This window comes from Lissotriton helveticus, chromosome 3_1 (assembly GCF_964261635.1).
Source record: "Lissotriton helveticus chromosome 3_1, aLisHel1.1, whole genome shotgun sequence".
Lineage (NCBI taxonomy): Eukaryota > Metazoa > Chordata > Amphibia > Caudata > Salamandridae > Lissotriton > Lissotriton helveticus.
Window position 1 is genome coordinate 213,939,849 of NC_136061.1, and position 19,636 is coordinate 213,959,484.

General features: G+C 47.8%; 1 protein-coding gene across 2 annotated transcripts in view; it reads left to right on the forward strand.

Annotated features, from left to right (window-relative positions):
• AP2B1 (adaptor related protein complex 2 subunit beta 1) overlaps window positions 1-19,636 on the forward strand; it is a 662,041-nt gene that overhangs the window by 540,099 nt on the left and 102,306 nt on the right. For both annotated transcript variants that reach the window (XM_078679615.1, XM_078679616.1), the window contains one exon: window positions 11,129-11,258. In XM_078679615.1, coding sequence (XP_078535741.1) covers window positions 11,129-11,258 — 130 coding nt within the window. The remainder of the gene's footprint in view (window positions 1-11,128; window positions 11,259-19,636) is intronic.

Here is a 19,636-nt window from a genome sequence, read left to right on the forward strand (position 1 = left end):
CCGAGCCGGAGAAAGCCCATGTTGCCCGGTTCCCCTTGGGTGAGACGCCCGGCCATGTTGATAGTCCCGTCCGGGATCCAGCGGGTGGCTCCCGGCGAGCTGCGGGGAGCATGTCCGGCCTTTCGGTGACTCTCCTTTCTGCAGCAAGCGTCGACTGTCGAGATCCAGCCGTGGGGCCTGCTGACTCCAGTGGTCGGACGAGACTCTGAAGTGGAGGGGAAGAGGAGGAGAACTAGATGGCTGAAATGGCGGATGGCGCCTCGGGGTGCGCCCCACCCGGGGACGGAGAACCTGCTTGAGTTTGGCAATGTGGGGAAACGCTTACGCGTGGCCACGTATTGGCTGCACTGACAACCCTGCGGACTGCCCTGCTCCGGGGAGCCCGGGACTTGGAAGGAAGGATCGCCGCCATTGCTGACCCGCCATTTTGTAGCGAACTGGGTTGCTTTCGAGTTGATGCCGATGCGTCTCCCTCTACTACAGTGTTATATTCACCGGATGTGTTTACAGACTTGGAGGCTCGAATGGATTTGGTTTCTGGGCTTATTGTTGCTACACCCGTTCCGCAAGTGGTTGTCTCGCCGGGTCCTTTTTCTGTCCAGCGAGTGGAGAAGCTACATCGATCCATGGTACATGAGGCCCGGACTGTGCTGCGCTGTTTCCCACATCCTGTGCTTTCCGTCCTGTGCTTGGCGGACCTGTCTTTGGACTTGAGACTGTTGGTGGTCTGGGTATTGTTGCAATCCGACATCCGCCATACATCGTCAGTTGTCTCTCGGTGGCTACGACCATGTTGGGCGGCTGCGTTACCTGGTCTGATTGGAACGATTGGACCTTTTGTACCGAATTGTATCCCGTCTGCAGGACTATTCATCATTGATACTATTGACAGAAGTGGCCAGGGGTGACCTCGTTTGGGATTTGGAGGGACTTCTTGCTGGTTAATGGTGATTCAAGGGCACGTCTAGTGGGGCTGTAATTGATTGCGTTTTATGTGCTTGCTGATACTTATACTTTAATATTGCTTCTGTTCATACGATTCTAGTATGCGGGGTGGGAGGGAATGGGTAACCGAATCGCTGGCTCTTCTCCTCAATTCTTTTTTCTTCTTCTTTCTCTTTCTTTTCTATATTTCGGGTCTCTCATTTAGGGCGACAGGCACGCTGCTGGGGGGATAGGCCGTAGCCTTTTGCAAGGGTGGGGGGTTGGGGGATGGGTTTGTTTTCTGCTCCTTTTTTGTTTCTATGGCCCTTTGGCCTTTTCCTTCTTCGATGTCGTCGTCTTCATGTCTCCCATAGCACGTTCCCTTTCAGGGGTGGGGCTCGCATACCGTGCTTGGTACGTGACTATTGCATTTATCCGGTCTTTGGTGCTCTTCTCCTTTCCTATTCAATCTATGTTCTTCATCGAAGTGATAATGTGTTTTAGCTGACTGTGTTGGGAGCCGGAATGACAATGCGATATCGATTTTCGACTTAATTTTTGGTTATTTAAAAATGAACCGTTTCAACTCCTTGGTATCACGTATTATCTTGATTCTCTGCTGTATCCTGGCTGTGGCTTTGTTCTTAAGCGCCGGATTGATGTGATACTTCTTACTTAATTTCTGCTCGATTTAACTAGCGGCCGGCCACACTGGTTGTAGGCCCGTGTTTGTAATTTCATGCTAATTGAAATAAAGGTTCAAAAAAAAAAAATGTAACAAATTTTGAGCACATCCAAAAAGCATCCAAATAAATAGACTTAGCCAACGCTTGGTTCACAATATGGACGTTTATTCACGCCTAACCATATTTTCTTAGTGACTTATTAAATACAGATCAGAGCAAAGCAAAATGCATGAAACCCCCTTGATACTCAGTAGCTTACTCTCATTTGCACTGGCACTCACTTTTTCTTACTCTAACGCAATCTCACTCATTCTCACTCTGACCCACTCAGACTCACCCATTCTCACTTACTCACATTCAGTCTCATTAAATCTTTCTCACTTGCATTCACTTTTACTTACTCTGACTAACGCAGTCGCACTCTTTCCAATTCACTCATAATCACTCACTCAGTTTCACTTATTTATCCTCACTAGTTTTGACTCAGTCTCACTCGTTCTCACTCATTCTCTCTGACTCCCCTAGACTCACTCAGTCTAACTCCGTCTCACTCACGGACTTAATCACTCATTCTCACTGTGACTCACGCTTTCTTCGACTCGCTAAGACTTTCTAAGTCTCATTCTAATTCACTCAGTGTGTCACACAGTAATATTCAGTTACACTCACTGTCACTCTCTCACTCATTCATTCTCACTCATGCCCTCTCTTCCTATCTCTAGTGAGTGTGTGTCCTTCACTGACACACACTCACTTTCTTGCTTTCTCAAACACATACACACACACACACACACACAGAAATGCTCACACATGCTGTCTCACAGACACACACTCACAGTTATGTGTGAGTGTAACCGGATGTGCCCAGGAGAATAATCACTGTGCCACTTCGTCGAAGGTCTATTGCTGTGGGTCATAAGACACGTTTGGGGGGGGCACTGCAGCAGCACTTTATGGCTGGTGCTCCTATGAGCTTTTCACCATGCTCATCCTGAGTAAGAGACTGCAAAGATTCACCAGGCTCGCACCCAGAGGACTAGTAGCTGTCCCGGTATGGTGATACCACATGAATTATGAAAAAGTGCTAGCAATATTAATTGCTATAAATCAACTGTCATAAATCTAAAAGGAGACAGAACAGCTCTCAAAGGAACATATTCAAATTTCGGAGAGGGCATTCAGATTACTTCTTTACTGGGGTAGCCGAGTTTGTTATGTTATGTTAAACTTAATTTGTAAAGCGCACGTACACCGGGTTGGTTTCTTGGCGCTACTCTAAAGGAATTATACTAAGGTGTTACAAGTATCCCTGTTTGAATAGCCATGTTTTCAAGAGTTTGCGGAAGCTCATGAGGTCAGTGCAGGATCTGATCTCCAATGGTAGGGCGTTCTAATATTTGGGGCCTAGGGTAGCGAATCTGGACTCCCCCTTCTCCTTTTAGTCTGAAAGGAGGTGTGGTCAGGAGATGCGTGTGGGCAGATCGCAGGTTGCGGGCAGGGGAGTACCTATTGATCAAGCTGTTGATGAATTTTGGGTTTTTGTTATTCAGGGATTTGAAGATGATTCATCCCACCTTGAAGGCGCATCTCTGAGTTATTGGGAGCCAGTGTAACTCTTCTCAGCAGAGGGGTGATATGTTGGCGCCTGTTGCCCTGAAGGGTCAGCCTGGCCGCCTGGTTTTGAACCATTTGAAGAGGTAGGCCGGAATGCCAAAGTAAAGGGAGTTGGCATAGTCGATGTGGGATATTACCATAGCGAGGACTGCCTGTATCTTTGCTTCCTGGTTAAGGAACCTGCTGATTTTCCTTATTTTTCTTAGCTGGAAACAGCATGTTGAGATCACAGATCCAATTTGATTTTTCATTGTCAGGTCTTTGTTGAATATGACCCCCAAGGTTTTTGCAGATGTAGAGGGGACGGGGGATTGTCTCAGTTCTTTAGGCCAGAAGTAGGAGTTCCAGGGATTCGATGGGCCACCTGTGAGGATGACTTCCGTTTTATCCGGATTGAATTTGAGGTGGTTGCTGTTCATCCAGTCACGGAAGAACAGCATTGTCGTCTGGAATTCGCGAATAGTGGTAGGGGAGTTATTGATCGGAAATATTATTTGAAAATCATCCGCGTTATTGAAGGTTTGGCCTTTTCTTTCTTTTAGTGCATGGATCAGTGGGAGGAGGTATAGATTGAATAAGTTAGGGGAGAGTGAGGAGCCCTGGGGGTCACCGCAAGTGTTTTTAATCTTGGGGGTTGTGAAGTTTCCCAGGCGGACCGCTTGATAGCGGTTTCTTAAGAAGGAGCTCATCCATTTGAGGGCTGGTCCTTGGATTCCTGCATCCATGACACGGTCGATCAGGGTGTTGTGGTCGACCGTGTTAAAAGCGGCAGAGAGAGATCCAGTAGCACAAGTGCTTGGGGGGATCCTCCGTCCGCCTTCTCTCGCAGGGAATCCAGGACTGACAGTATCACTGATTCTGTGGAGTGGGCTGGTCGGAACCCTGCTAGATGAGGGTCCAGATAGTCTGACTGCTCCAGAAAGGCAGATAAGCTTTTAGCTACGTGGGCTTTGAGTAATTTGGCCAGATATGGAAGCAGTGAGATGGGTCAGTAATTGGTGAGAGTGCCGGGGTCAACTCCTGGTTTTTTTCAAGAAAGGGATGACAGATGCCTCTTTGAAGGTATCTGGTACGTGGCCCTGGGATAGTGAATTGTTTAAGAGGGCCGTGGCTGGCTCTGGGCAGGCCGAGAAGGCCTCCTTTAGGATCCACGGGTGGCAGCAGTCTCTAGGGGAGCCAGATTTTACTTTGGTCATAAGGTCAGTAAAAACTTCTTGGCTTATCATAGGGAACTGTTCTAACCTTTTTGTGTTTTTTGGTTTCGTTTGGCAAGTGGGCTTTGTGCATATGGGGATGCTTGCTTTGATAATTTTAATTTTATCAATGAAAAAGTTATTCAGGGAGTCGCATAGGGATTGCGATGGTGTGGTTTTTAATGCAACTCTATCAGGGTTTGATAGATCATTGATTATTGAGTAGATGTCCTTCGATCTGTTTTTGGAGGTGAGGATTTTGAGTGAGAAATATTCGGCTTTTGTAGGCAGAATCGTTTTTTTGTAAGTTCTAAGGGCTATTAAATAGGTGAGTATTTGTGTCTCCATTTCCTTTCTGCTTGGCGCAGCGCAAGTTTTAATTCTTTTAGGTCAGTGGAAAACCATTTCTGGTCTCCGTGCCGACATGCCCGTTGTAATTTCCTCAGCGGGGCATGTTTATTGCTAGCTGTCAGGAGCCAGTCCGACAAGTTTTTCTCACTCTCATCTATGGAGGATTGGGTGGTGGGGATTGTATTGGCCAGGGTTTCGAGAAATTGGTGTTTGTCGATGGTGTTCCAGCTCCTAAAGTATCCGGGTCAGGTGGGGGAATTTTAATGTTATTAATGGAGAATTTAATAAGATGATGATCTGCCCAGATACAAGGAGTTACTTCTAAGTTTGTCATAGTCAGGTTTGTGGACCATACCTGGTCTAGTATATGCCCTTTAATGTGTGTAGCGGTGGTGATGTTCTGGCTGAGGTTTAGCCCCATAAGTAGGTCAGTTAATTCCCCCAAGTGCGGACCACCTGCTGGGTCATTGGCCCAGAAGTTGAGATCACCAATGAGTAGTATTTTCGCATGATTAGTTTTGAGGTGTGTCATCTGTTCGCTCAGGGACTGTGGGAACTGTGGCATGCTCTGTAGTGGTCTGTACAGAATGACACAGACTAATGGGGCAGAATCGGACTCTAGTTTAATCACTAGGTTCTCTATTTATTTATTTATTCATTCATTCAAGAGTTTTATATAGCGCTGGCTAGACCTGGAGGTATCACAGCGCTTTACATGAGGTTCCACAAAAATTACATTACAAGATTAAATCAGTTCAATTTTGGAGGAGCCTAGCTCGAGGACGGAATGGCCGCCTTTTAGCTCGGCTCCGTCGGCCCTCCGGCTGACCTCGACTATCCTGCAATATATCCTGCACTACTACGATACTTCAATACAGAATTTGAAATTTAAAGATCCACTCTTACTCACCGTCTGGTCCGGAGGTTCCTGTGTGCTGTGGGTCCGCAGCTGTGCCCTCGGTGAGATTGGGGCCTCCGGGCACCCGAGACCGGGACCTCGCCTGCGGGACCCGACCGGCGGAGAAGAGATTGCCGGCTCCGGCCGCGAAAGTGAGCCACTGGTGGGAACCATTATGCGTGTGCCCCGGAGATCCTGTACCGGCCCCGACGATCGGGCCGTGCGGCTGGAGGGGGACGTGATGTGTTGGGGGCTGACCGTGTGAAGGGGTCCCTTCGCCTTTGTCCTGTCCGGCGGCCCTGGACCCCGCGACTGGCTCTCGCCTGTGGGGCCTGCCACTGTTCGGAGGGCCCCCCCATCGGGCGCTCGCCCATCCTGTGCCGGTGAGGCCGTTGTTGGGAGCCTCCGGAGGTCTGTAAAGTCCTTCATTTGGGACCTGTTTGGGGGCCCACGGTGGAGTGTGGGGCGGCGAAACTCACAAGATGGCTACCGACAACGTGGGGGATGCTCCGCTCTGCATCGGCGCTCCTTACCGGCCGGATTGTGCGGAGGCCTGGGTGTGTCCTCGAGCGCCCACGCCCGTAGATGTCCTGGACGCCTTGATGTCATTGTACGCTGTCTTGGCCCCCGGTGCCTCTGCCGACTCCATGCGGCTCGCCGCCATTTTGGGCCGCCGCTCTTCCATGCACCCCCATCGTCTTGATGCCGCCATTGCTTCGCCCCCTTCGGCTGCGCCAGGAGTTGCTGTTGTTATTCTTCGGCCGACTGATGGGCCGGTGACTTTTGACCCTCTGCCTCCTCACCGTCTGGATTTCGAGGACTTTCATACGCCGCGGAGATCTACTCCTTCCCGGGTACCTGGGACTTATGGTGTGCCGCTGTTTGATCCCGCTTCGTTGGATTCTAACTTTTGTCCTGGAGGGGTACCTTTGAATTGTCGAATTGCGCATCTGGACTCCGGCTCGCCTTTGCTTGCCCTATCGTTGCTACTACAATTGACCTGCTTTATTGACTTTTTGTATTCCCTCCGTACGAAGGCTCTCCCTGATTTATATTACTGCCGTGACTCTGGACAATATTACGATTATTTTGTGCTGGGTGGTCCACTCCTCATTCTCCTTTATTGGGTTGGTTTCGGGGTCAGGAGGGGTTGGGGGTGAGTTGTACTACATAATAGTTTGCTGGTTTACCTGCCCGTTGCACTGATGTATGTACTCCCTGATACGGTGAATCGTTGCAATCTCTTCCTCCTCCCCCTCCCTGTGATTTTTGCTGTATGTGAAGATGTAGTGTTGACTTGATGCTTATTCATTCGTTGGTCGGGAGAGGGTCGGGGCCGAATGTGTTTGCTCATATCCTCTGGCTCCTCCCTCATATATATTTATTTTTGTTTTGTATTTCTTCTCCTTCTCTTTTTGTCTTCTTCCTCTACTTTCTTTTTTCACTATATTTCGGGTTTCGGATTAGGGCGACAGGCACGCTGTTTGGAGGGTAGGCCGTAGCCTTCTGCAGGGGTGCGGGGTGGGACGGGTGGGTGGGGTCTTTCAGATGTTTTCTTTTGGTTCTATGGCCCTTTCTATTCCTTTATAGCGGTGCCGCTTCTGTCCTCGCTTCTCAGGCATGAATGGATTGGGGTCTGTTGCTATGCCACTTTTATCGGTTTCGATGCTTTGTCGCTACTGCCATGCCCTTCTTCTCGCCAGCTCTCCACTTTCTTCTGTACTATTAGCCGCGGGTTGCCTGGCCCGGGGTGGCGCCCATCTTGCACGATTGTGTTTTTCCTTTTATATTTCTTTGTTTTGTTCTTGCTCCTTCCTTTCCTCCCCCTTTCTGTCCCCCCCTTTTTGGTTTCTTCCCCTTTGTTTCCCCCCCTATTTTTCCCCCCTTCCCTTTCCCCCCCCCTTTTTCCCCTTCCCCTCCCCCTTTTTCCCAGGCTCGTATTGTTAGAAGTGGGTTCGGTTCGTACAGTTTATCCGTTCCCCCTGCCTCTGTTAACGTGTTATTGGGTGGGGGACATGAGATCTTGGTAGCACTTGTATGCTTCTCCACTATATTTTACGTTTGTTTTGTGCTGCGATCGACTCGTGCCCTTACATCCTCCTCCCCCCCCCCCCCAACCCCCCCCCTCCTTTCGTTTCAGCATGGGTGTATTCCTGTTTCTGGGTTATCCCTTGTTTGTGAGTCAGTCATGAGCCTTCTCCCCTTATTATAAAATGGACCTCATTGATCCTGATATTGGGCCGTTATTGCCGCTTATCCCATTTCTAGCATTGCTTAATTATGTTTTGCTTGCCTGCCAACTGGCCTAGTGTCGCTTATTTTGAATTTTATGATAGTCTTTGCCTTGTGGCCGGCCAGATTGGTTGTAGGCCCGCACATGTTTATCCTAATGATGCAAATAAAGGTCTTCAAAAAAAAAAAATAATCAGTTCAATTTACATCAGTTGCTAGACAAACAATAACAAGAGCATACGAGACAATATGATTGAGTTGTAGAGGGGAAGTGGTAAGGGTAAAGGGGTGGGAGGGAGAAGCGGCAGAGAGACGAAAGGAAAGTCTGTCCAAGGTCCGGCTCTTGTGGTAGTTCAAGGGGGGTAAGTACTGAGAATTTTAAGTCTTGGTGTATTATAGCTGCTACCCCCCCTCCAATTTTTCCCTGGTGGCAGTTAGCTTGGAGTATGTAATAATTACTAGGTAGTACTGCTTGGATATCAGGCGCGGAGTCCTGTGTTAGCCAGGTTTCTGTTAGCAGAAGGATGTCCGGTTCTTCAGTCACCAGAAGGTTGTGTATTTCAAGTTGGTATCTGACCAGGGAGCGGGTATTTAGATAAGTGACTGTTAGGGTTTTTACATTGTTTATAGCTTTGAGGTTCGTGTTGTTACTCGGATGAGTATATTCACCGACTTCTGGAAATGAGGATCTATTAACCATTATCCCATATGCGGCTATGTTCACCCTACAGCCCTGGTCGATTACTAGATTGTTGGAGTGGAGTGATTTCAGTTGGGTCGTAGAGTGAGTAGTAGTTTGGGCATAGTGGCTTGCCCAGGTCGGCCGCGGACGGGCGCAGACGGACTTGCCTTTGGCACTCCTTCGGCGCGCCGCTGGCGCGACCCGCTGCAATCCCGCGTTGCTGCCTGCATTTGTATCCCGTAGGTATCCCCAGCCCCTCCCCCTCTTCCCTGATTAGCACTCTGGTGGTAGCTCCACCAGGAAGAGAATCGAGCTAGTATGGCGGCGGGTTTTGGCGCGGTGAGTTTAAGTTTTTAAAATATCAGTGCATCAATTCATCAATTCAATTGTGACTTTTCAAATTCAAGCAAGAACAGTTTTTAAAAGCAAAGCGGGCTTAGCGCTTCGCGCAGGCAGCGGCACGTTCGAGTGTTTGCTCCCGCGCTGCTATCAGCTTTTATGTCCCTTGGCAGCCCCAGCCCCTCCCCCTCTTCTCTGATTGGCGCTCAGGTGGCGTCTCCACCAGGAAGAAAGCCGAGCCTCCAAAAGCACCAATCCCTGATGGCTGGAGTTCTGACCAAAATAAAATTGCAGCTATTATTCACAGTACCACAACTTAAAACTTAAGACCTTCTTAAGTCATATCTGTTGCACACACTGATAGTATTGAAACTTGACTTTGGCAATTCTTCAAAGTGGCAATAGACTATCGAAAATGTCAAAATAAAATAAATAAACTGCTTGTAAGTTAGGATCTGGCTAAAACGGCCTAGCACCCACTGGTCTGCGTATGCCAAGCTAAAGAGAAATCTCTAGCCCTGTTGGATGGCAAATCCTGACCAATGATTTTGAACTTGACCTCTGATACCCAACTATGGCTGCTGCCACGGAAACATGTGAGTTCTTCTGTTAACAGTCAAACCTGATTTTCCAGAACATATGGTGGTCTTTTAAGTGTAAGAACATTAGGTGGTCTTTTAAGTGTAAAATTCTGCAGTGCCTAAAGCTTTCTTAAGCTCCATGCCGAGGCAACGTAGTACCAATTTTCCTCCCTGCCCAACTGATACTGAGATTAAAAGGATGAGCTCTGTAATCCTCCAGAGACACTGGAGGTGTGAATATAAATTCTTCAGTTCTTACTGTGAGCAGATCATTGCAGTCCAAAAGGTATTTGCTCAACTACTTACCTGTTGAAAGGCAGCAGCATCCACTGCTCTCTGCATGTATTGTAACAGCAGGCAATGATGCCTCCATTTTGGCAATATCTCCTCTTCAGTTTATTTTACTAGAAGTCCAGAATTTTACAGAAAGAACCAGTAGCACCATCTTCTGATTTTTAATAGAAGATGGCGGAGATAAACATCAATTTGGATCCCTTCCCACGCAGTCCTACAGAATGGAAAAGTAGATATTAGACGTGGAGTTCACTCCTTAGATCCTCCTCTGTAAGGCGTACTGCTTTGGTAATAAATGGCAAGGTGAGGAATGTGTGGTTATAATGTCCAGTAGAAGAAACTCTTATTTCTGGTGGATGCTCTAACTGCAGATTCCTCACTGCCCACTCTTCTCCATGTTATGTGAAGAGGACTTTCTGAAGTAATTATGTTCCCAGCTAACTAAAACACACGCTCACACTCACACTCACACACACTCACACACTGAGGATGTGGGAAATATCATTGGTATGCAGGGCTGGCACTTGCATGCGGCACTATGTTGTCATGTCTGGAGGTGGGACAGTGTCACAATAGAACTTATGTGCACCACCTGCTGGCCCATAGAAGCCAATGCAAAAGAGTTTTTTGTATCCAGCTTCGCCGCTGGCATAGGTGAAAATTTAGTGGTTAGAATAGCCACAAGAGAAAGCTCTAGTGAAGCTGAGTAACTCGTTTATCTATGCTCAACTCAAAATGCCCTAGCCCTGTCTGCCAGGTGATGTTTATGCTTGGTATCTACATTAGAATAGTCATTGGGATTATCATTTTCTAAACAGTGCATGCATGGATGGCAAAAGCAGCGCAGCGCAATTATGCTTTTCTCTGTAACCAGTGGAAATTAGCTGTCCCTTTTAGTTCGGTTTACCATGGATCTTTCTCCTCTTTTGTAAATAGCAGTAATACCTGACACTCAGTGGCCAAGATTTTAGTGCTTCGAACAAAGAAGCTACAAGTTTAAATGGTTTTGAGTCTGAGGTTCGTTTTCACTCTTGAGATAGTGTTTACTCATTTGTCGGTGGAGCGAGACAAGCCTGGGAATGGTTCTACTGTGCGATCCATCATTTTTGGGTACATCTTGAACTACTCTGTTATGTGCTCTTAGTCAGGCATATGACAATAGCAAATTAAGTTGTGCTGCTGTATGTGAATAAAGTAGTCCTGTGCCAAACGAGCAGTTCGTCTTACGTTTTGGGGAGGTTGCATTGCTAGTGTTTGGAACCAGATCCTTGTTTTTTTAGGTACGTTTTGCTAATACATATCATAATCTTTCTCTCTCTTTGCCCTCTATTCAGTTTTGGCGTTATCCCCAGCACTCCACTCGCAATCCACACCCCATTAATGCCAAACCAGAGCATTGATATTTCACTCCCTCTTAATACTCTGGGACCTGTCATGAAGATGGAGCCACTCAACAACCTCCAGGTAATGGGGACTTTCATGCATGGAGTGAAAGGGGCTATTAAGGAGGATGGTTAAATGCAGGGTTATGGCACTTTAATTGAGAAAGTTGAACAATTTCACTTCTTTGTCAGCTATTTTTCTATGGCTGGTGGTCATTTAGAAGTAGCCTCTAATGTGCTGGGTTACATGACTATCTCATTATACTTAGCTGCACAAGCATCCATTTTATGTCATTATTTTCTCTCCTTTACTTTTCCCTTATTTTCTGAGACCTCTGTTAGTCACCTGTTTCTGTGATGGTTCTTGCCAAGCAGTGCTCCTTACTTTCAGTATCTGGGATTTATTTTTGCTGTCTTCGCTATTACTTTTAATCTCTGCTATTTTCATTCTGCTCTGTTGCACGTTTTCATTTTTGTTTTGTTATTTCTCCAGCTGCTTCTGTTTCCCGCCCTTTCCATAGTCTTGTGCCCCATAGCTTCTTTGAGTTTCCCTTCATGTTTCTTTGTCGCCTGGTATTTCTGTTCCTCCATCTCCGGCGTATTGACATTTCCAGACTTTATATATGGTGCGTTCTTGTTATGTCATGTACCCTCCCCTGTCATTTTCCTTCTATGTGTGATTTGGCTTCTGTGTCCTGTAATTTTTTTTATCACTTTAGTTTGTCAGTCAATAACTGTTACTAACATAAGTTGTCAACTTAAGGAGTTTACATGCCCAATACAAGTATTAAAATATTATGCACTTCTTGGTCACCGCCTAAGAGTTGCAGACATTTACGAAATGTCATTAGAAGCTATTGATAACATTCCGGGTGTACAACCAGGCCCCACTCAGCAGACCAAGCTTGCAAAAACTGTTCTGCTAATGCAGTGTTCAACAATCCTGTGAGAAGTTGGCCTGGCTTTTGATGTCCACTATACTAGTGGGCACCTTGCACCAGTCCAAACCACCCTTATTGATGGTATGTTTAAGACAACCTTTATAGAAAGCTATCCTAGTGGTAGCTTTGGAGAGCAACCTTCAGGCTAAGTCTTGAAGGAATGTAAAGCAGCTTGTTTTACCAGTCTATAATCCCTTGAATAATCAAATGAAAGGAGGACCACACCAGGTATATATCAAATATATATGTATTTATTCTAAACACAACCCCTCTAGTCTCTTTTTGTGGCTAGAGGCAAAAGTACAACACAAGGACTTAAACAGCACACAGTAAATTAGCACAGTATACGTTTTGCCCTAGGGGCCCCACAAACCATATACTAAGAAAGTGGTATAAGAACCACATAGAGCATAGAGACAAGGCCTAGAGCCTGTAGAAACCTGGGGTAACCAGGAGCCACCCAAGGTAGGGACGCAGGAGACCCACGGGGGACGCGTGCAGTATCTAAACACAGCCGCGAATCACCATTGACTTCTATGGAGGAAATTCAAGTTACAGTTTTAAAGTTTAAGGACACTTAGGAGTGGACTGCAGTGAAACCCCTTTAGAACTAGACACTTCGAGAGTCAAGACCCACGGGAGCACAGAAGTACTTGTGTTACCTCACCCAGGGAAGCTGAGTGCATAGGTGTCTTTTCGTGTCCGGTTTCGTCGTCGATTCCAATAGAGAGCTGCAAAGAAGTGCTGCAGGCGACCAGAGGAAAAGTGTGCGGATGGATCCAAGGGTGGATCGGAGATCTGAAGATCCTGAAAGCAGAGGGGACAGAGTCTGGGTCACTAGCCAGTGACCGGAATGGCGGCGAGATGAGGCCAGCCGATGTCGGGTGCTTTAAGGTGATGTAGGTGAAGCTTGACTCTTCAGCCACGAGGACCAGGAGGCGTCGACGACAACCAGGAGCTGGATTCGAGCTGTCCCACGTCGGATGTAGAGTGCTGCAGCGTCTGTATCCGGATTGGACCCAACAGCCTTGGCAACAGCAACCCACGCAAGATGACAAGATTGGCTTCAGTGCAGACCAGCAAGGTCTGAGGGACTCACCATTTGGAGGGGAGTCAGGGCATGTCTGGAGCAACCATGAAAGCCCAAGAAACAAAGGATTGTCCTTCGTGGGGACCCACCAGTCGACGGACTAGGGATCGAGCGGAAATGCTGAAAGCGGGCCCACTCGTGGAGTGGAGGCCCACAATCTTCGATACAAAAGGTGCTCAAGGCTTGGACTACAAGTAGCCCAGTGCACAACTTCGGGAAAGCTCGGGATGTCGATGCACTAGCAAATGTGCAGGATGTCCAGAGTTCCGATCCACGTCTCACGTGATAGCTACAGGTCTCAGCTTCGCTGGGGACTCGTGTCAGCCTCGGAGATGTCTGGAAGTCCATGTCCTGTGTCGCAGATTCTTCGATATGGAATGTCGAAGGTCCAAGATTTCTTCTTCAGGGTAATCTAAAGCCCTAACGGACTGGGTTCCTATACTTATACTAAGGAACTGGGAAATGCATGGGACACCTTGTGTGCCCCTGTTAGAATTGGGGGTCTCTGGTTGGCGCAGTGCAGCACTGGCGACAAGCAGGGACCCTCTCCTCTAAGTCAGGGCAAAGGATTACTCCCAGAAATAACCCCTGCTCACCCTCTAGGTAGTGTGGCGCAAGCAGTCTAGGCTAAACTCTGGAGTACATAGGGTTAAACATTTGCAACATCACACACAATAACCATCAACCCCCCACACAATGACACTAGACTGTATTTCTGTAAAAATATCTTCTTTATATATATTTTTTAAGCAGGCTTGTAAATACGGTCGTAGTACAGAAAAATGGTTCCAGTTACTTGTGATTAGGCTGCCACAGTTCTTAATCAGCTTCTCATAGTCTTAAAGGTGTTCTTTGGGGCCTTTTGCCCAGTTTCTGCCAAGTATAGTGCTTTCTAGCGTTTCTGGGGGCTTCTCAGCGCCTCTGTGTGCCTCCTGTGAGGAGATCGGGCCCGGCCTGCCAAAGCTCACGCTTCTCGCGTGAGCGGCGAAGGGCACGACCGGGTCTGGCTCTCAGGATGAGTCACACAGCTGTGTGGGACTCGAGGCAGAGGGGGCGGCATTGTGGAGGCAGAGCACAGCCTGATTAAGAGTCATGGGGCACTCCTACCTCCCACTAAGGTGTAATCCTTGCATTCACCACCTGTCATCCCCCAGCCCTGTCACTCACACAACCCAGACAGTCAGATACACATCCTAGCAGAGGAGGGCTGAAATGGTTAGGCAAGCAAAGGCTAATTTTTTAAAGGTAGCATTTGCAAACACAGGATATTAAAATAAACTTTACTAAAAGAAGTATTTTATTATTCTGAGTTCAGGCATACTAAACATTATTTTCTACCATGTTCCCTGAGCCTGCTGGGATTATAGAGTGTAATAATTCCAGCAGCCCATCTGGCCTAAAGGGAACAGGTAGCCTTACAATAGTGAAAAACGAATTTGGCTGTAATTCACTATTAGGACATGCCACACACATCAGAGCATGTCCTACCTTACACTTACAATGCACCCTGCCCTTGGGCCTACCATAGGGGTGACTAATATGAAGTTAAGGGAAGGTTTAGAGGCTGGCAAGTGTGTGCACTTGCCCAGCCAGCATGACAGTACCAGACTGCACGCAGGTTCTGCAATGGCAGACCTCAGACACATTTTGCTAGGCCGCTTCTGGGGGTGGCACAACCAGTGCTGCAAGCCCACTAGCGGCATTTGTATTTACAAGCCCTGGCACTCCTGGTGCACTTGACTAGGGACTGACAGTAAACCAAATAAGCCAAACATGGACACCAATCAATGTAACAATTTACAACAGGGAGAGCATATGCACTTTAACACTGGTCAGCAGTGGTAAAGTGCCCAGAGTCATTAAACCAACAAAAACAGGTCAGAGAGAGCATTGGAGGAAGGCAAAAAGTTTAGGGATTACCCTGCCAAGAGGGCCAGGTCCAACAGCCCCAGGCAGTGTCTGAAAAGCAATCACTGAATGCAACCCACCCTGCCCCAATAAACTAAAGCCTGTCTGGGGAGGTGCTGGTGCACCTCCCTGGACAGGAAACCTATTGTCCAGGCCTCCCCTGCCGGAGTTTAGTCCAGCAGCAGGAGGTCAGACTCATGTCTGTGGCAGCAGCATCCATTTTGTGATGCTGGGGCTCTTTTAAACTATTACCGGGAAAGTATGGACACTGCATTCTTGGGGGTCAATACCAGTGCACTCACCAGACGACTTGTCTAGATCTGTATCCTAAACTCAAACCCCAGAGGTCCAGCAACATCTGCTCAACCTGCCCTTCGATGGAGAAATCTATACAGCCCACAGGTTGATCAGATGTTAGAAAAAAACACTGCAAAGACCATGGGTGCCCTTAAGACTCCATCATTTATGGTTTACTTTCAAAGGCTACATTACAGGGCAGGCTCCAAAGCCGCTTCCCCAGACCCTACCCCCTCATGCCAGAAGCAGCAATAGTCCTACCACCAGCAGAAGGCAAAAGGGTACACCAGGGGTGCCTAGAGGGGCAACAATACCCAGGCCAGGAACAAAAGAGGTTCTGACAAAGGGGCCTCCACCTCAAAATATTTAATTCCCCTTCCTCTCCTAATTCCGCCCCCCCCCCCCTTCAAATTTACACAACATCCTGTTGTGGGAAGAATCCAGGATTTCCTTCCCTACTGGCAGACCAAGTTGGTGTTGGTGTTAGTGGAGGTTTGCCACAGCTACTGCCTAGACCTTCTCACATCCCCTCCAAAGATTCCTCCCTGCAGCCTCAATCTCAGCAGTTCCATCTCGCCCTTCGACAGGAATAGGTATGAGCGGTCCTGCAAAAAGGTGCCATAGAGCTAGTGCCCCCTGACCAGTGGGGCCGGGGCGTTTACTCTTTTTAATTCACCCCTGAGAAGGACTGCTCCTTCAAGCCCATTCTGGACTTCTGGTCGCTACCCTGGGAACACTTCAATATGGTAACACAGCAAGCTGTTGTTCCCCTACTTCAACAAGGTGATTACATAATAGCATTAGACCTCGGGGACGCCTGCTTTCATGTCCCCATCCATCCCACTCACTGACGCTACCTCTGATTCATGGTAAGAGGGCATCATTATTAATTCAAGGAAGTTTCCTTTGGTGTCACCACTGCTCCAATGATCTGCCCAAAGTGCCTAGCAGTAGTAGCCTCCCACCTAATGAGAGGGCCATCCATGGTTTCGCCTACCTTGATGATTGGCTGATCAAAAGCGCAAGCACGAGTTCTTAGCAGCTACCCAGGATGTCATCTTAATGATACACATCCTTGAAAGCCGCTAAATGCCACCTACAACCCCTTCAAGACCAAGCCTTTTTAGGGTGATAATAACCTCTGTTACAGGCAAAGGCCTACCGCATCCTGTCCAAAGAGGATGTTAGCCTTTCAGCGGCTTTTACTTCTTTTTCAGCCAAATTGTCAACTCTCAGAACCTTTATGTGCCTACTAAGCATGATGGCTTCTTGCACTGCTGTAATACACCAAGACTAGATCCATATGTGTCCGCTACAACAGTGACTCTTGGATCAATGGTCACTACAGGGGGGTCATTGGGGAAATCTAGTGTCTGTATGTGCCAGCAGCCATTGTTCTCTGCATTGGTGGAACATAACAATCTGTTGTAGGGCAGACACTTGCTAGACCCCTGTCACATAGTCCCCATCATCCTGGACATTGCTCAACCCTGCTGGAGTGTGCATATAGACCACTTGACCATACAAGCTGTCTGGTTTGCCATCAGCAGGGACACCACACTAATTATTGTGAGTTCTTTGTCATGCATCTCACCCTGAAAGCCTTCTTTTCCTTCATTTAGAGAAAGGTATTACTAATCAAAACAGAAAACATGACAGCTATTCACTACCTCCACAGACAGAGCAGTACTCGCTCTCCCTCGTCATTCCTGGCACAAAATATATGGCATTGGGCACTATTGCACCACATTTATCTCATGAAAGAGTATCTTCCGGGGGTGTACACCAACCAGACTGGCCTGCTTAGTAGGATGCATCAACATTAAGTCCTCGAGTGGGAACTCCATCCGAAAGTCCAACTCCATTATTTTCAGCATTGGGCACACCACATATAAATCTATTCACCAACCCTGAAAACACAAATTGACAAATGTAGTCTCTAGGTACCCACACCAAAAGTTCACGGGCAATGCACTATAAATGAACATGTCAGGGATCTTTGCTTACACTTTCCTGCCTCTCCTACTCCTTCCATTTGTGGGCCAGAAAATTAAATACACCTCTCAGTCTCTCATCCTCGTATCCCTCACTTGGGGCAGAGACACCATGTACTCACACTCCTCTAGATATCATTCAGCCCCCACGAAGAACCTCCCCAACTAGCTGGACTTTCTCACCAGGATTCCAGGTCAAATCACACATCCTGACCCCAAACTGCTCAACCTAGCGACTTGGCACCTCAGGGCCTAGGGTTCAACTATCTATGTCTTCCACAAGAATGCATGGATATCTTATGGGAGCCCTACAGGCCTACACACAAGCCTGCTATGCAGCATTTGGGACAGACTTCTATTATTGCATCCCTGAAAAGAAATGCCTTTTTACTTGATCACGCCAAATATTTTGGACTGATGCTGCTGGTTTTTGGACTCAGAGTGCACAAGGGCCTGCTAATCAGACCTCAGTGCCAATGTTCCAGCCCATTGCAAAATGTATGTTTAATTTGCTACTCCCTATTGGCATATGCTGACTTATAAAACCCTAGTATATGGCACCAAGTGCACCCAGGGCTGGAGCACTGATTGTGCCAACCTGTGTGTGACAGAGTACAAAATGGCTTCCAGCCTTCCGCTGCAGCTTCGAAGAGCAGTTTTAAACTGCTAGTTCGACTTTGCCATTTAAATCAATGGCAAAGCCCCCTACTTCCCTTAACAATATATATGTCTCACCTAAGGAAGCCTATGGAGCCCTGAGGCAGGGAGCTGTATATTTTTAAGTGGGAGATATGTTATTAATATGTCCTAACAGCAAGTTAGTAGCCCCATTGACTTGCACAGAGTTACCGGCTGACCTCCCAGTCTGGCTAAGTTCTGAATGGGCCTCCTAAAATGTGTACTTCAAAGTATCAAATTAATTGTTGCATTAAATGTTGCCCATGTCAAATTTGATGTCACTTTTTAGGAAAGGCAACTTTTAGAACGTTGCCACTCTGTTGCTTAGTTTGTCCAGCGGCATTGCACAGTTTTTGGCCACCGGCAGCCTTCTGCCTTCCTGGATAGTAATGTGAATGACTCCCAGGCTCATGAACATTAGAAGCCTTCTGCAGGGAGAGGTGTTAATTCCCCTTCACAGGAAGCCACTCAGTGTTTACCCAAAAGTTGAGCTTCAAAGGCAAAGCCGCCTATGGTGGGCAGATGGCAATCACACTCCTGAAGGGCTGCCCCTTAGTTCAGGTAGACAAGCTGGTGGTAGCAACAAAAGGTGGAAACCAGTGGCCAAACGTGTTTTCCTTTGGGCGTGTAGCCCACAGGCAGCCACATCGCTTAGGTGAACTACCAAGCTCCTAACATCCAAGTAAGGGGTCAGACATCTTGAGAGTGGGCAGAATAGTGCACTTCTGGGATTGCTGGATGCCACACATAGCTGGAGGTCATCACAGGGCGAGAAGGATCCTGGTAGCCCATTGGCTAGTGACTGCTTCACCCCCCACCCCTCCCCAGAGCACTTTCTGGGCATGAATATGGTATCCTTAACCTCAGATCACAACTAGGCTGGAGAAAGTACTGAAGAAGGACTGCCCTGCTAACCGCTGTACCTGGCAAGAGAGGCTGCACCCGCTGCTGGATTGCACCTGCCGTACCTTGGGCTAACATATAGAGGACTGTGCCTGTGGCTCTGGGCCCATTGAAAAGTCGCTCTCGAGCCCCAGACCAAAGGAGTAGTGACTGTAAGGGTCAGTCGACTGGAACCTGCACCAGGGTCATCAAAGCTGAAGAAGCCTATTCCGGCTTCTTCAAATCCGAAATTACCACTGGGTGACCCAGGAGACCGATCCACAACAGCCGAAAGTTGCACCTGAGTCTGCCAGAACCATAAGTGTTGTCTGAGTGCTGATCGGTGGTCAAAGAGGGACACCAAACTTCACCTAAGGATACAGCTGGAGCTGCAGTACTGAGATTGATAGTCCAGCCACAGCTGGCCTTCTACTGGCTCAAAGAGGACTTCGAGGAACTCCAACCTCTGTGGTCAAAGTCGCCCCACCTTACCTGTGGACCAAAAAATAACCTCAATGTCACCCCTGTTGATCCAGAGCATCCTTCTGCATTCTGCTTCCCTAGCATAAGGACCGGTCCATTGAAGTCTATGGGGACCTTGATGTAAAGTGTGGAACTGGACTTGAGACTGCTTTGGGGACCAGGTAACAGTACAAATACTCCTTAGTGC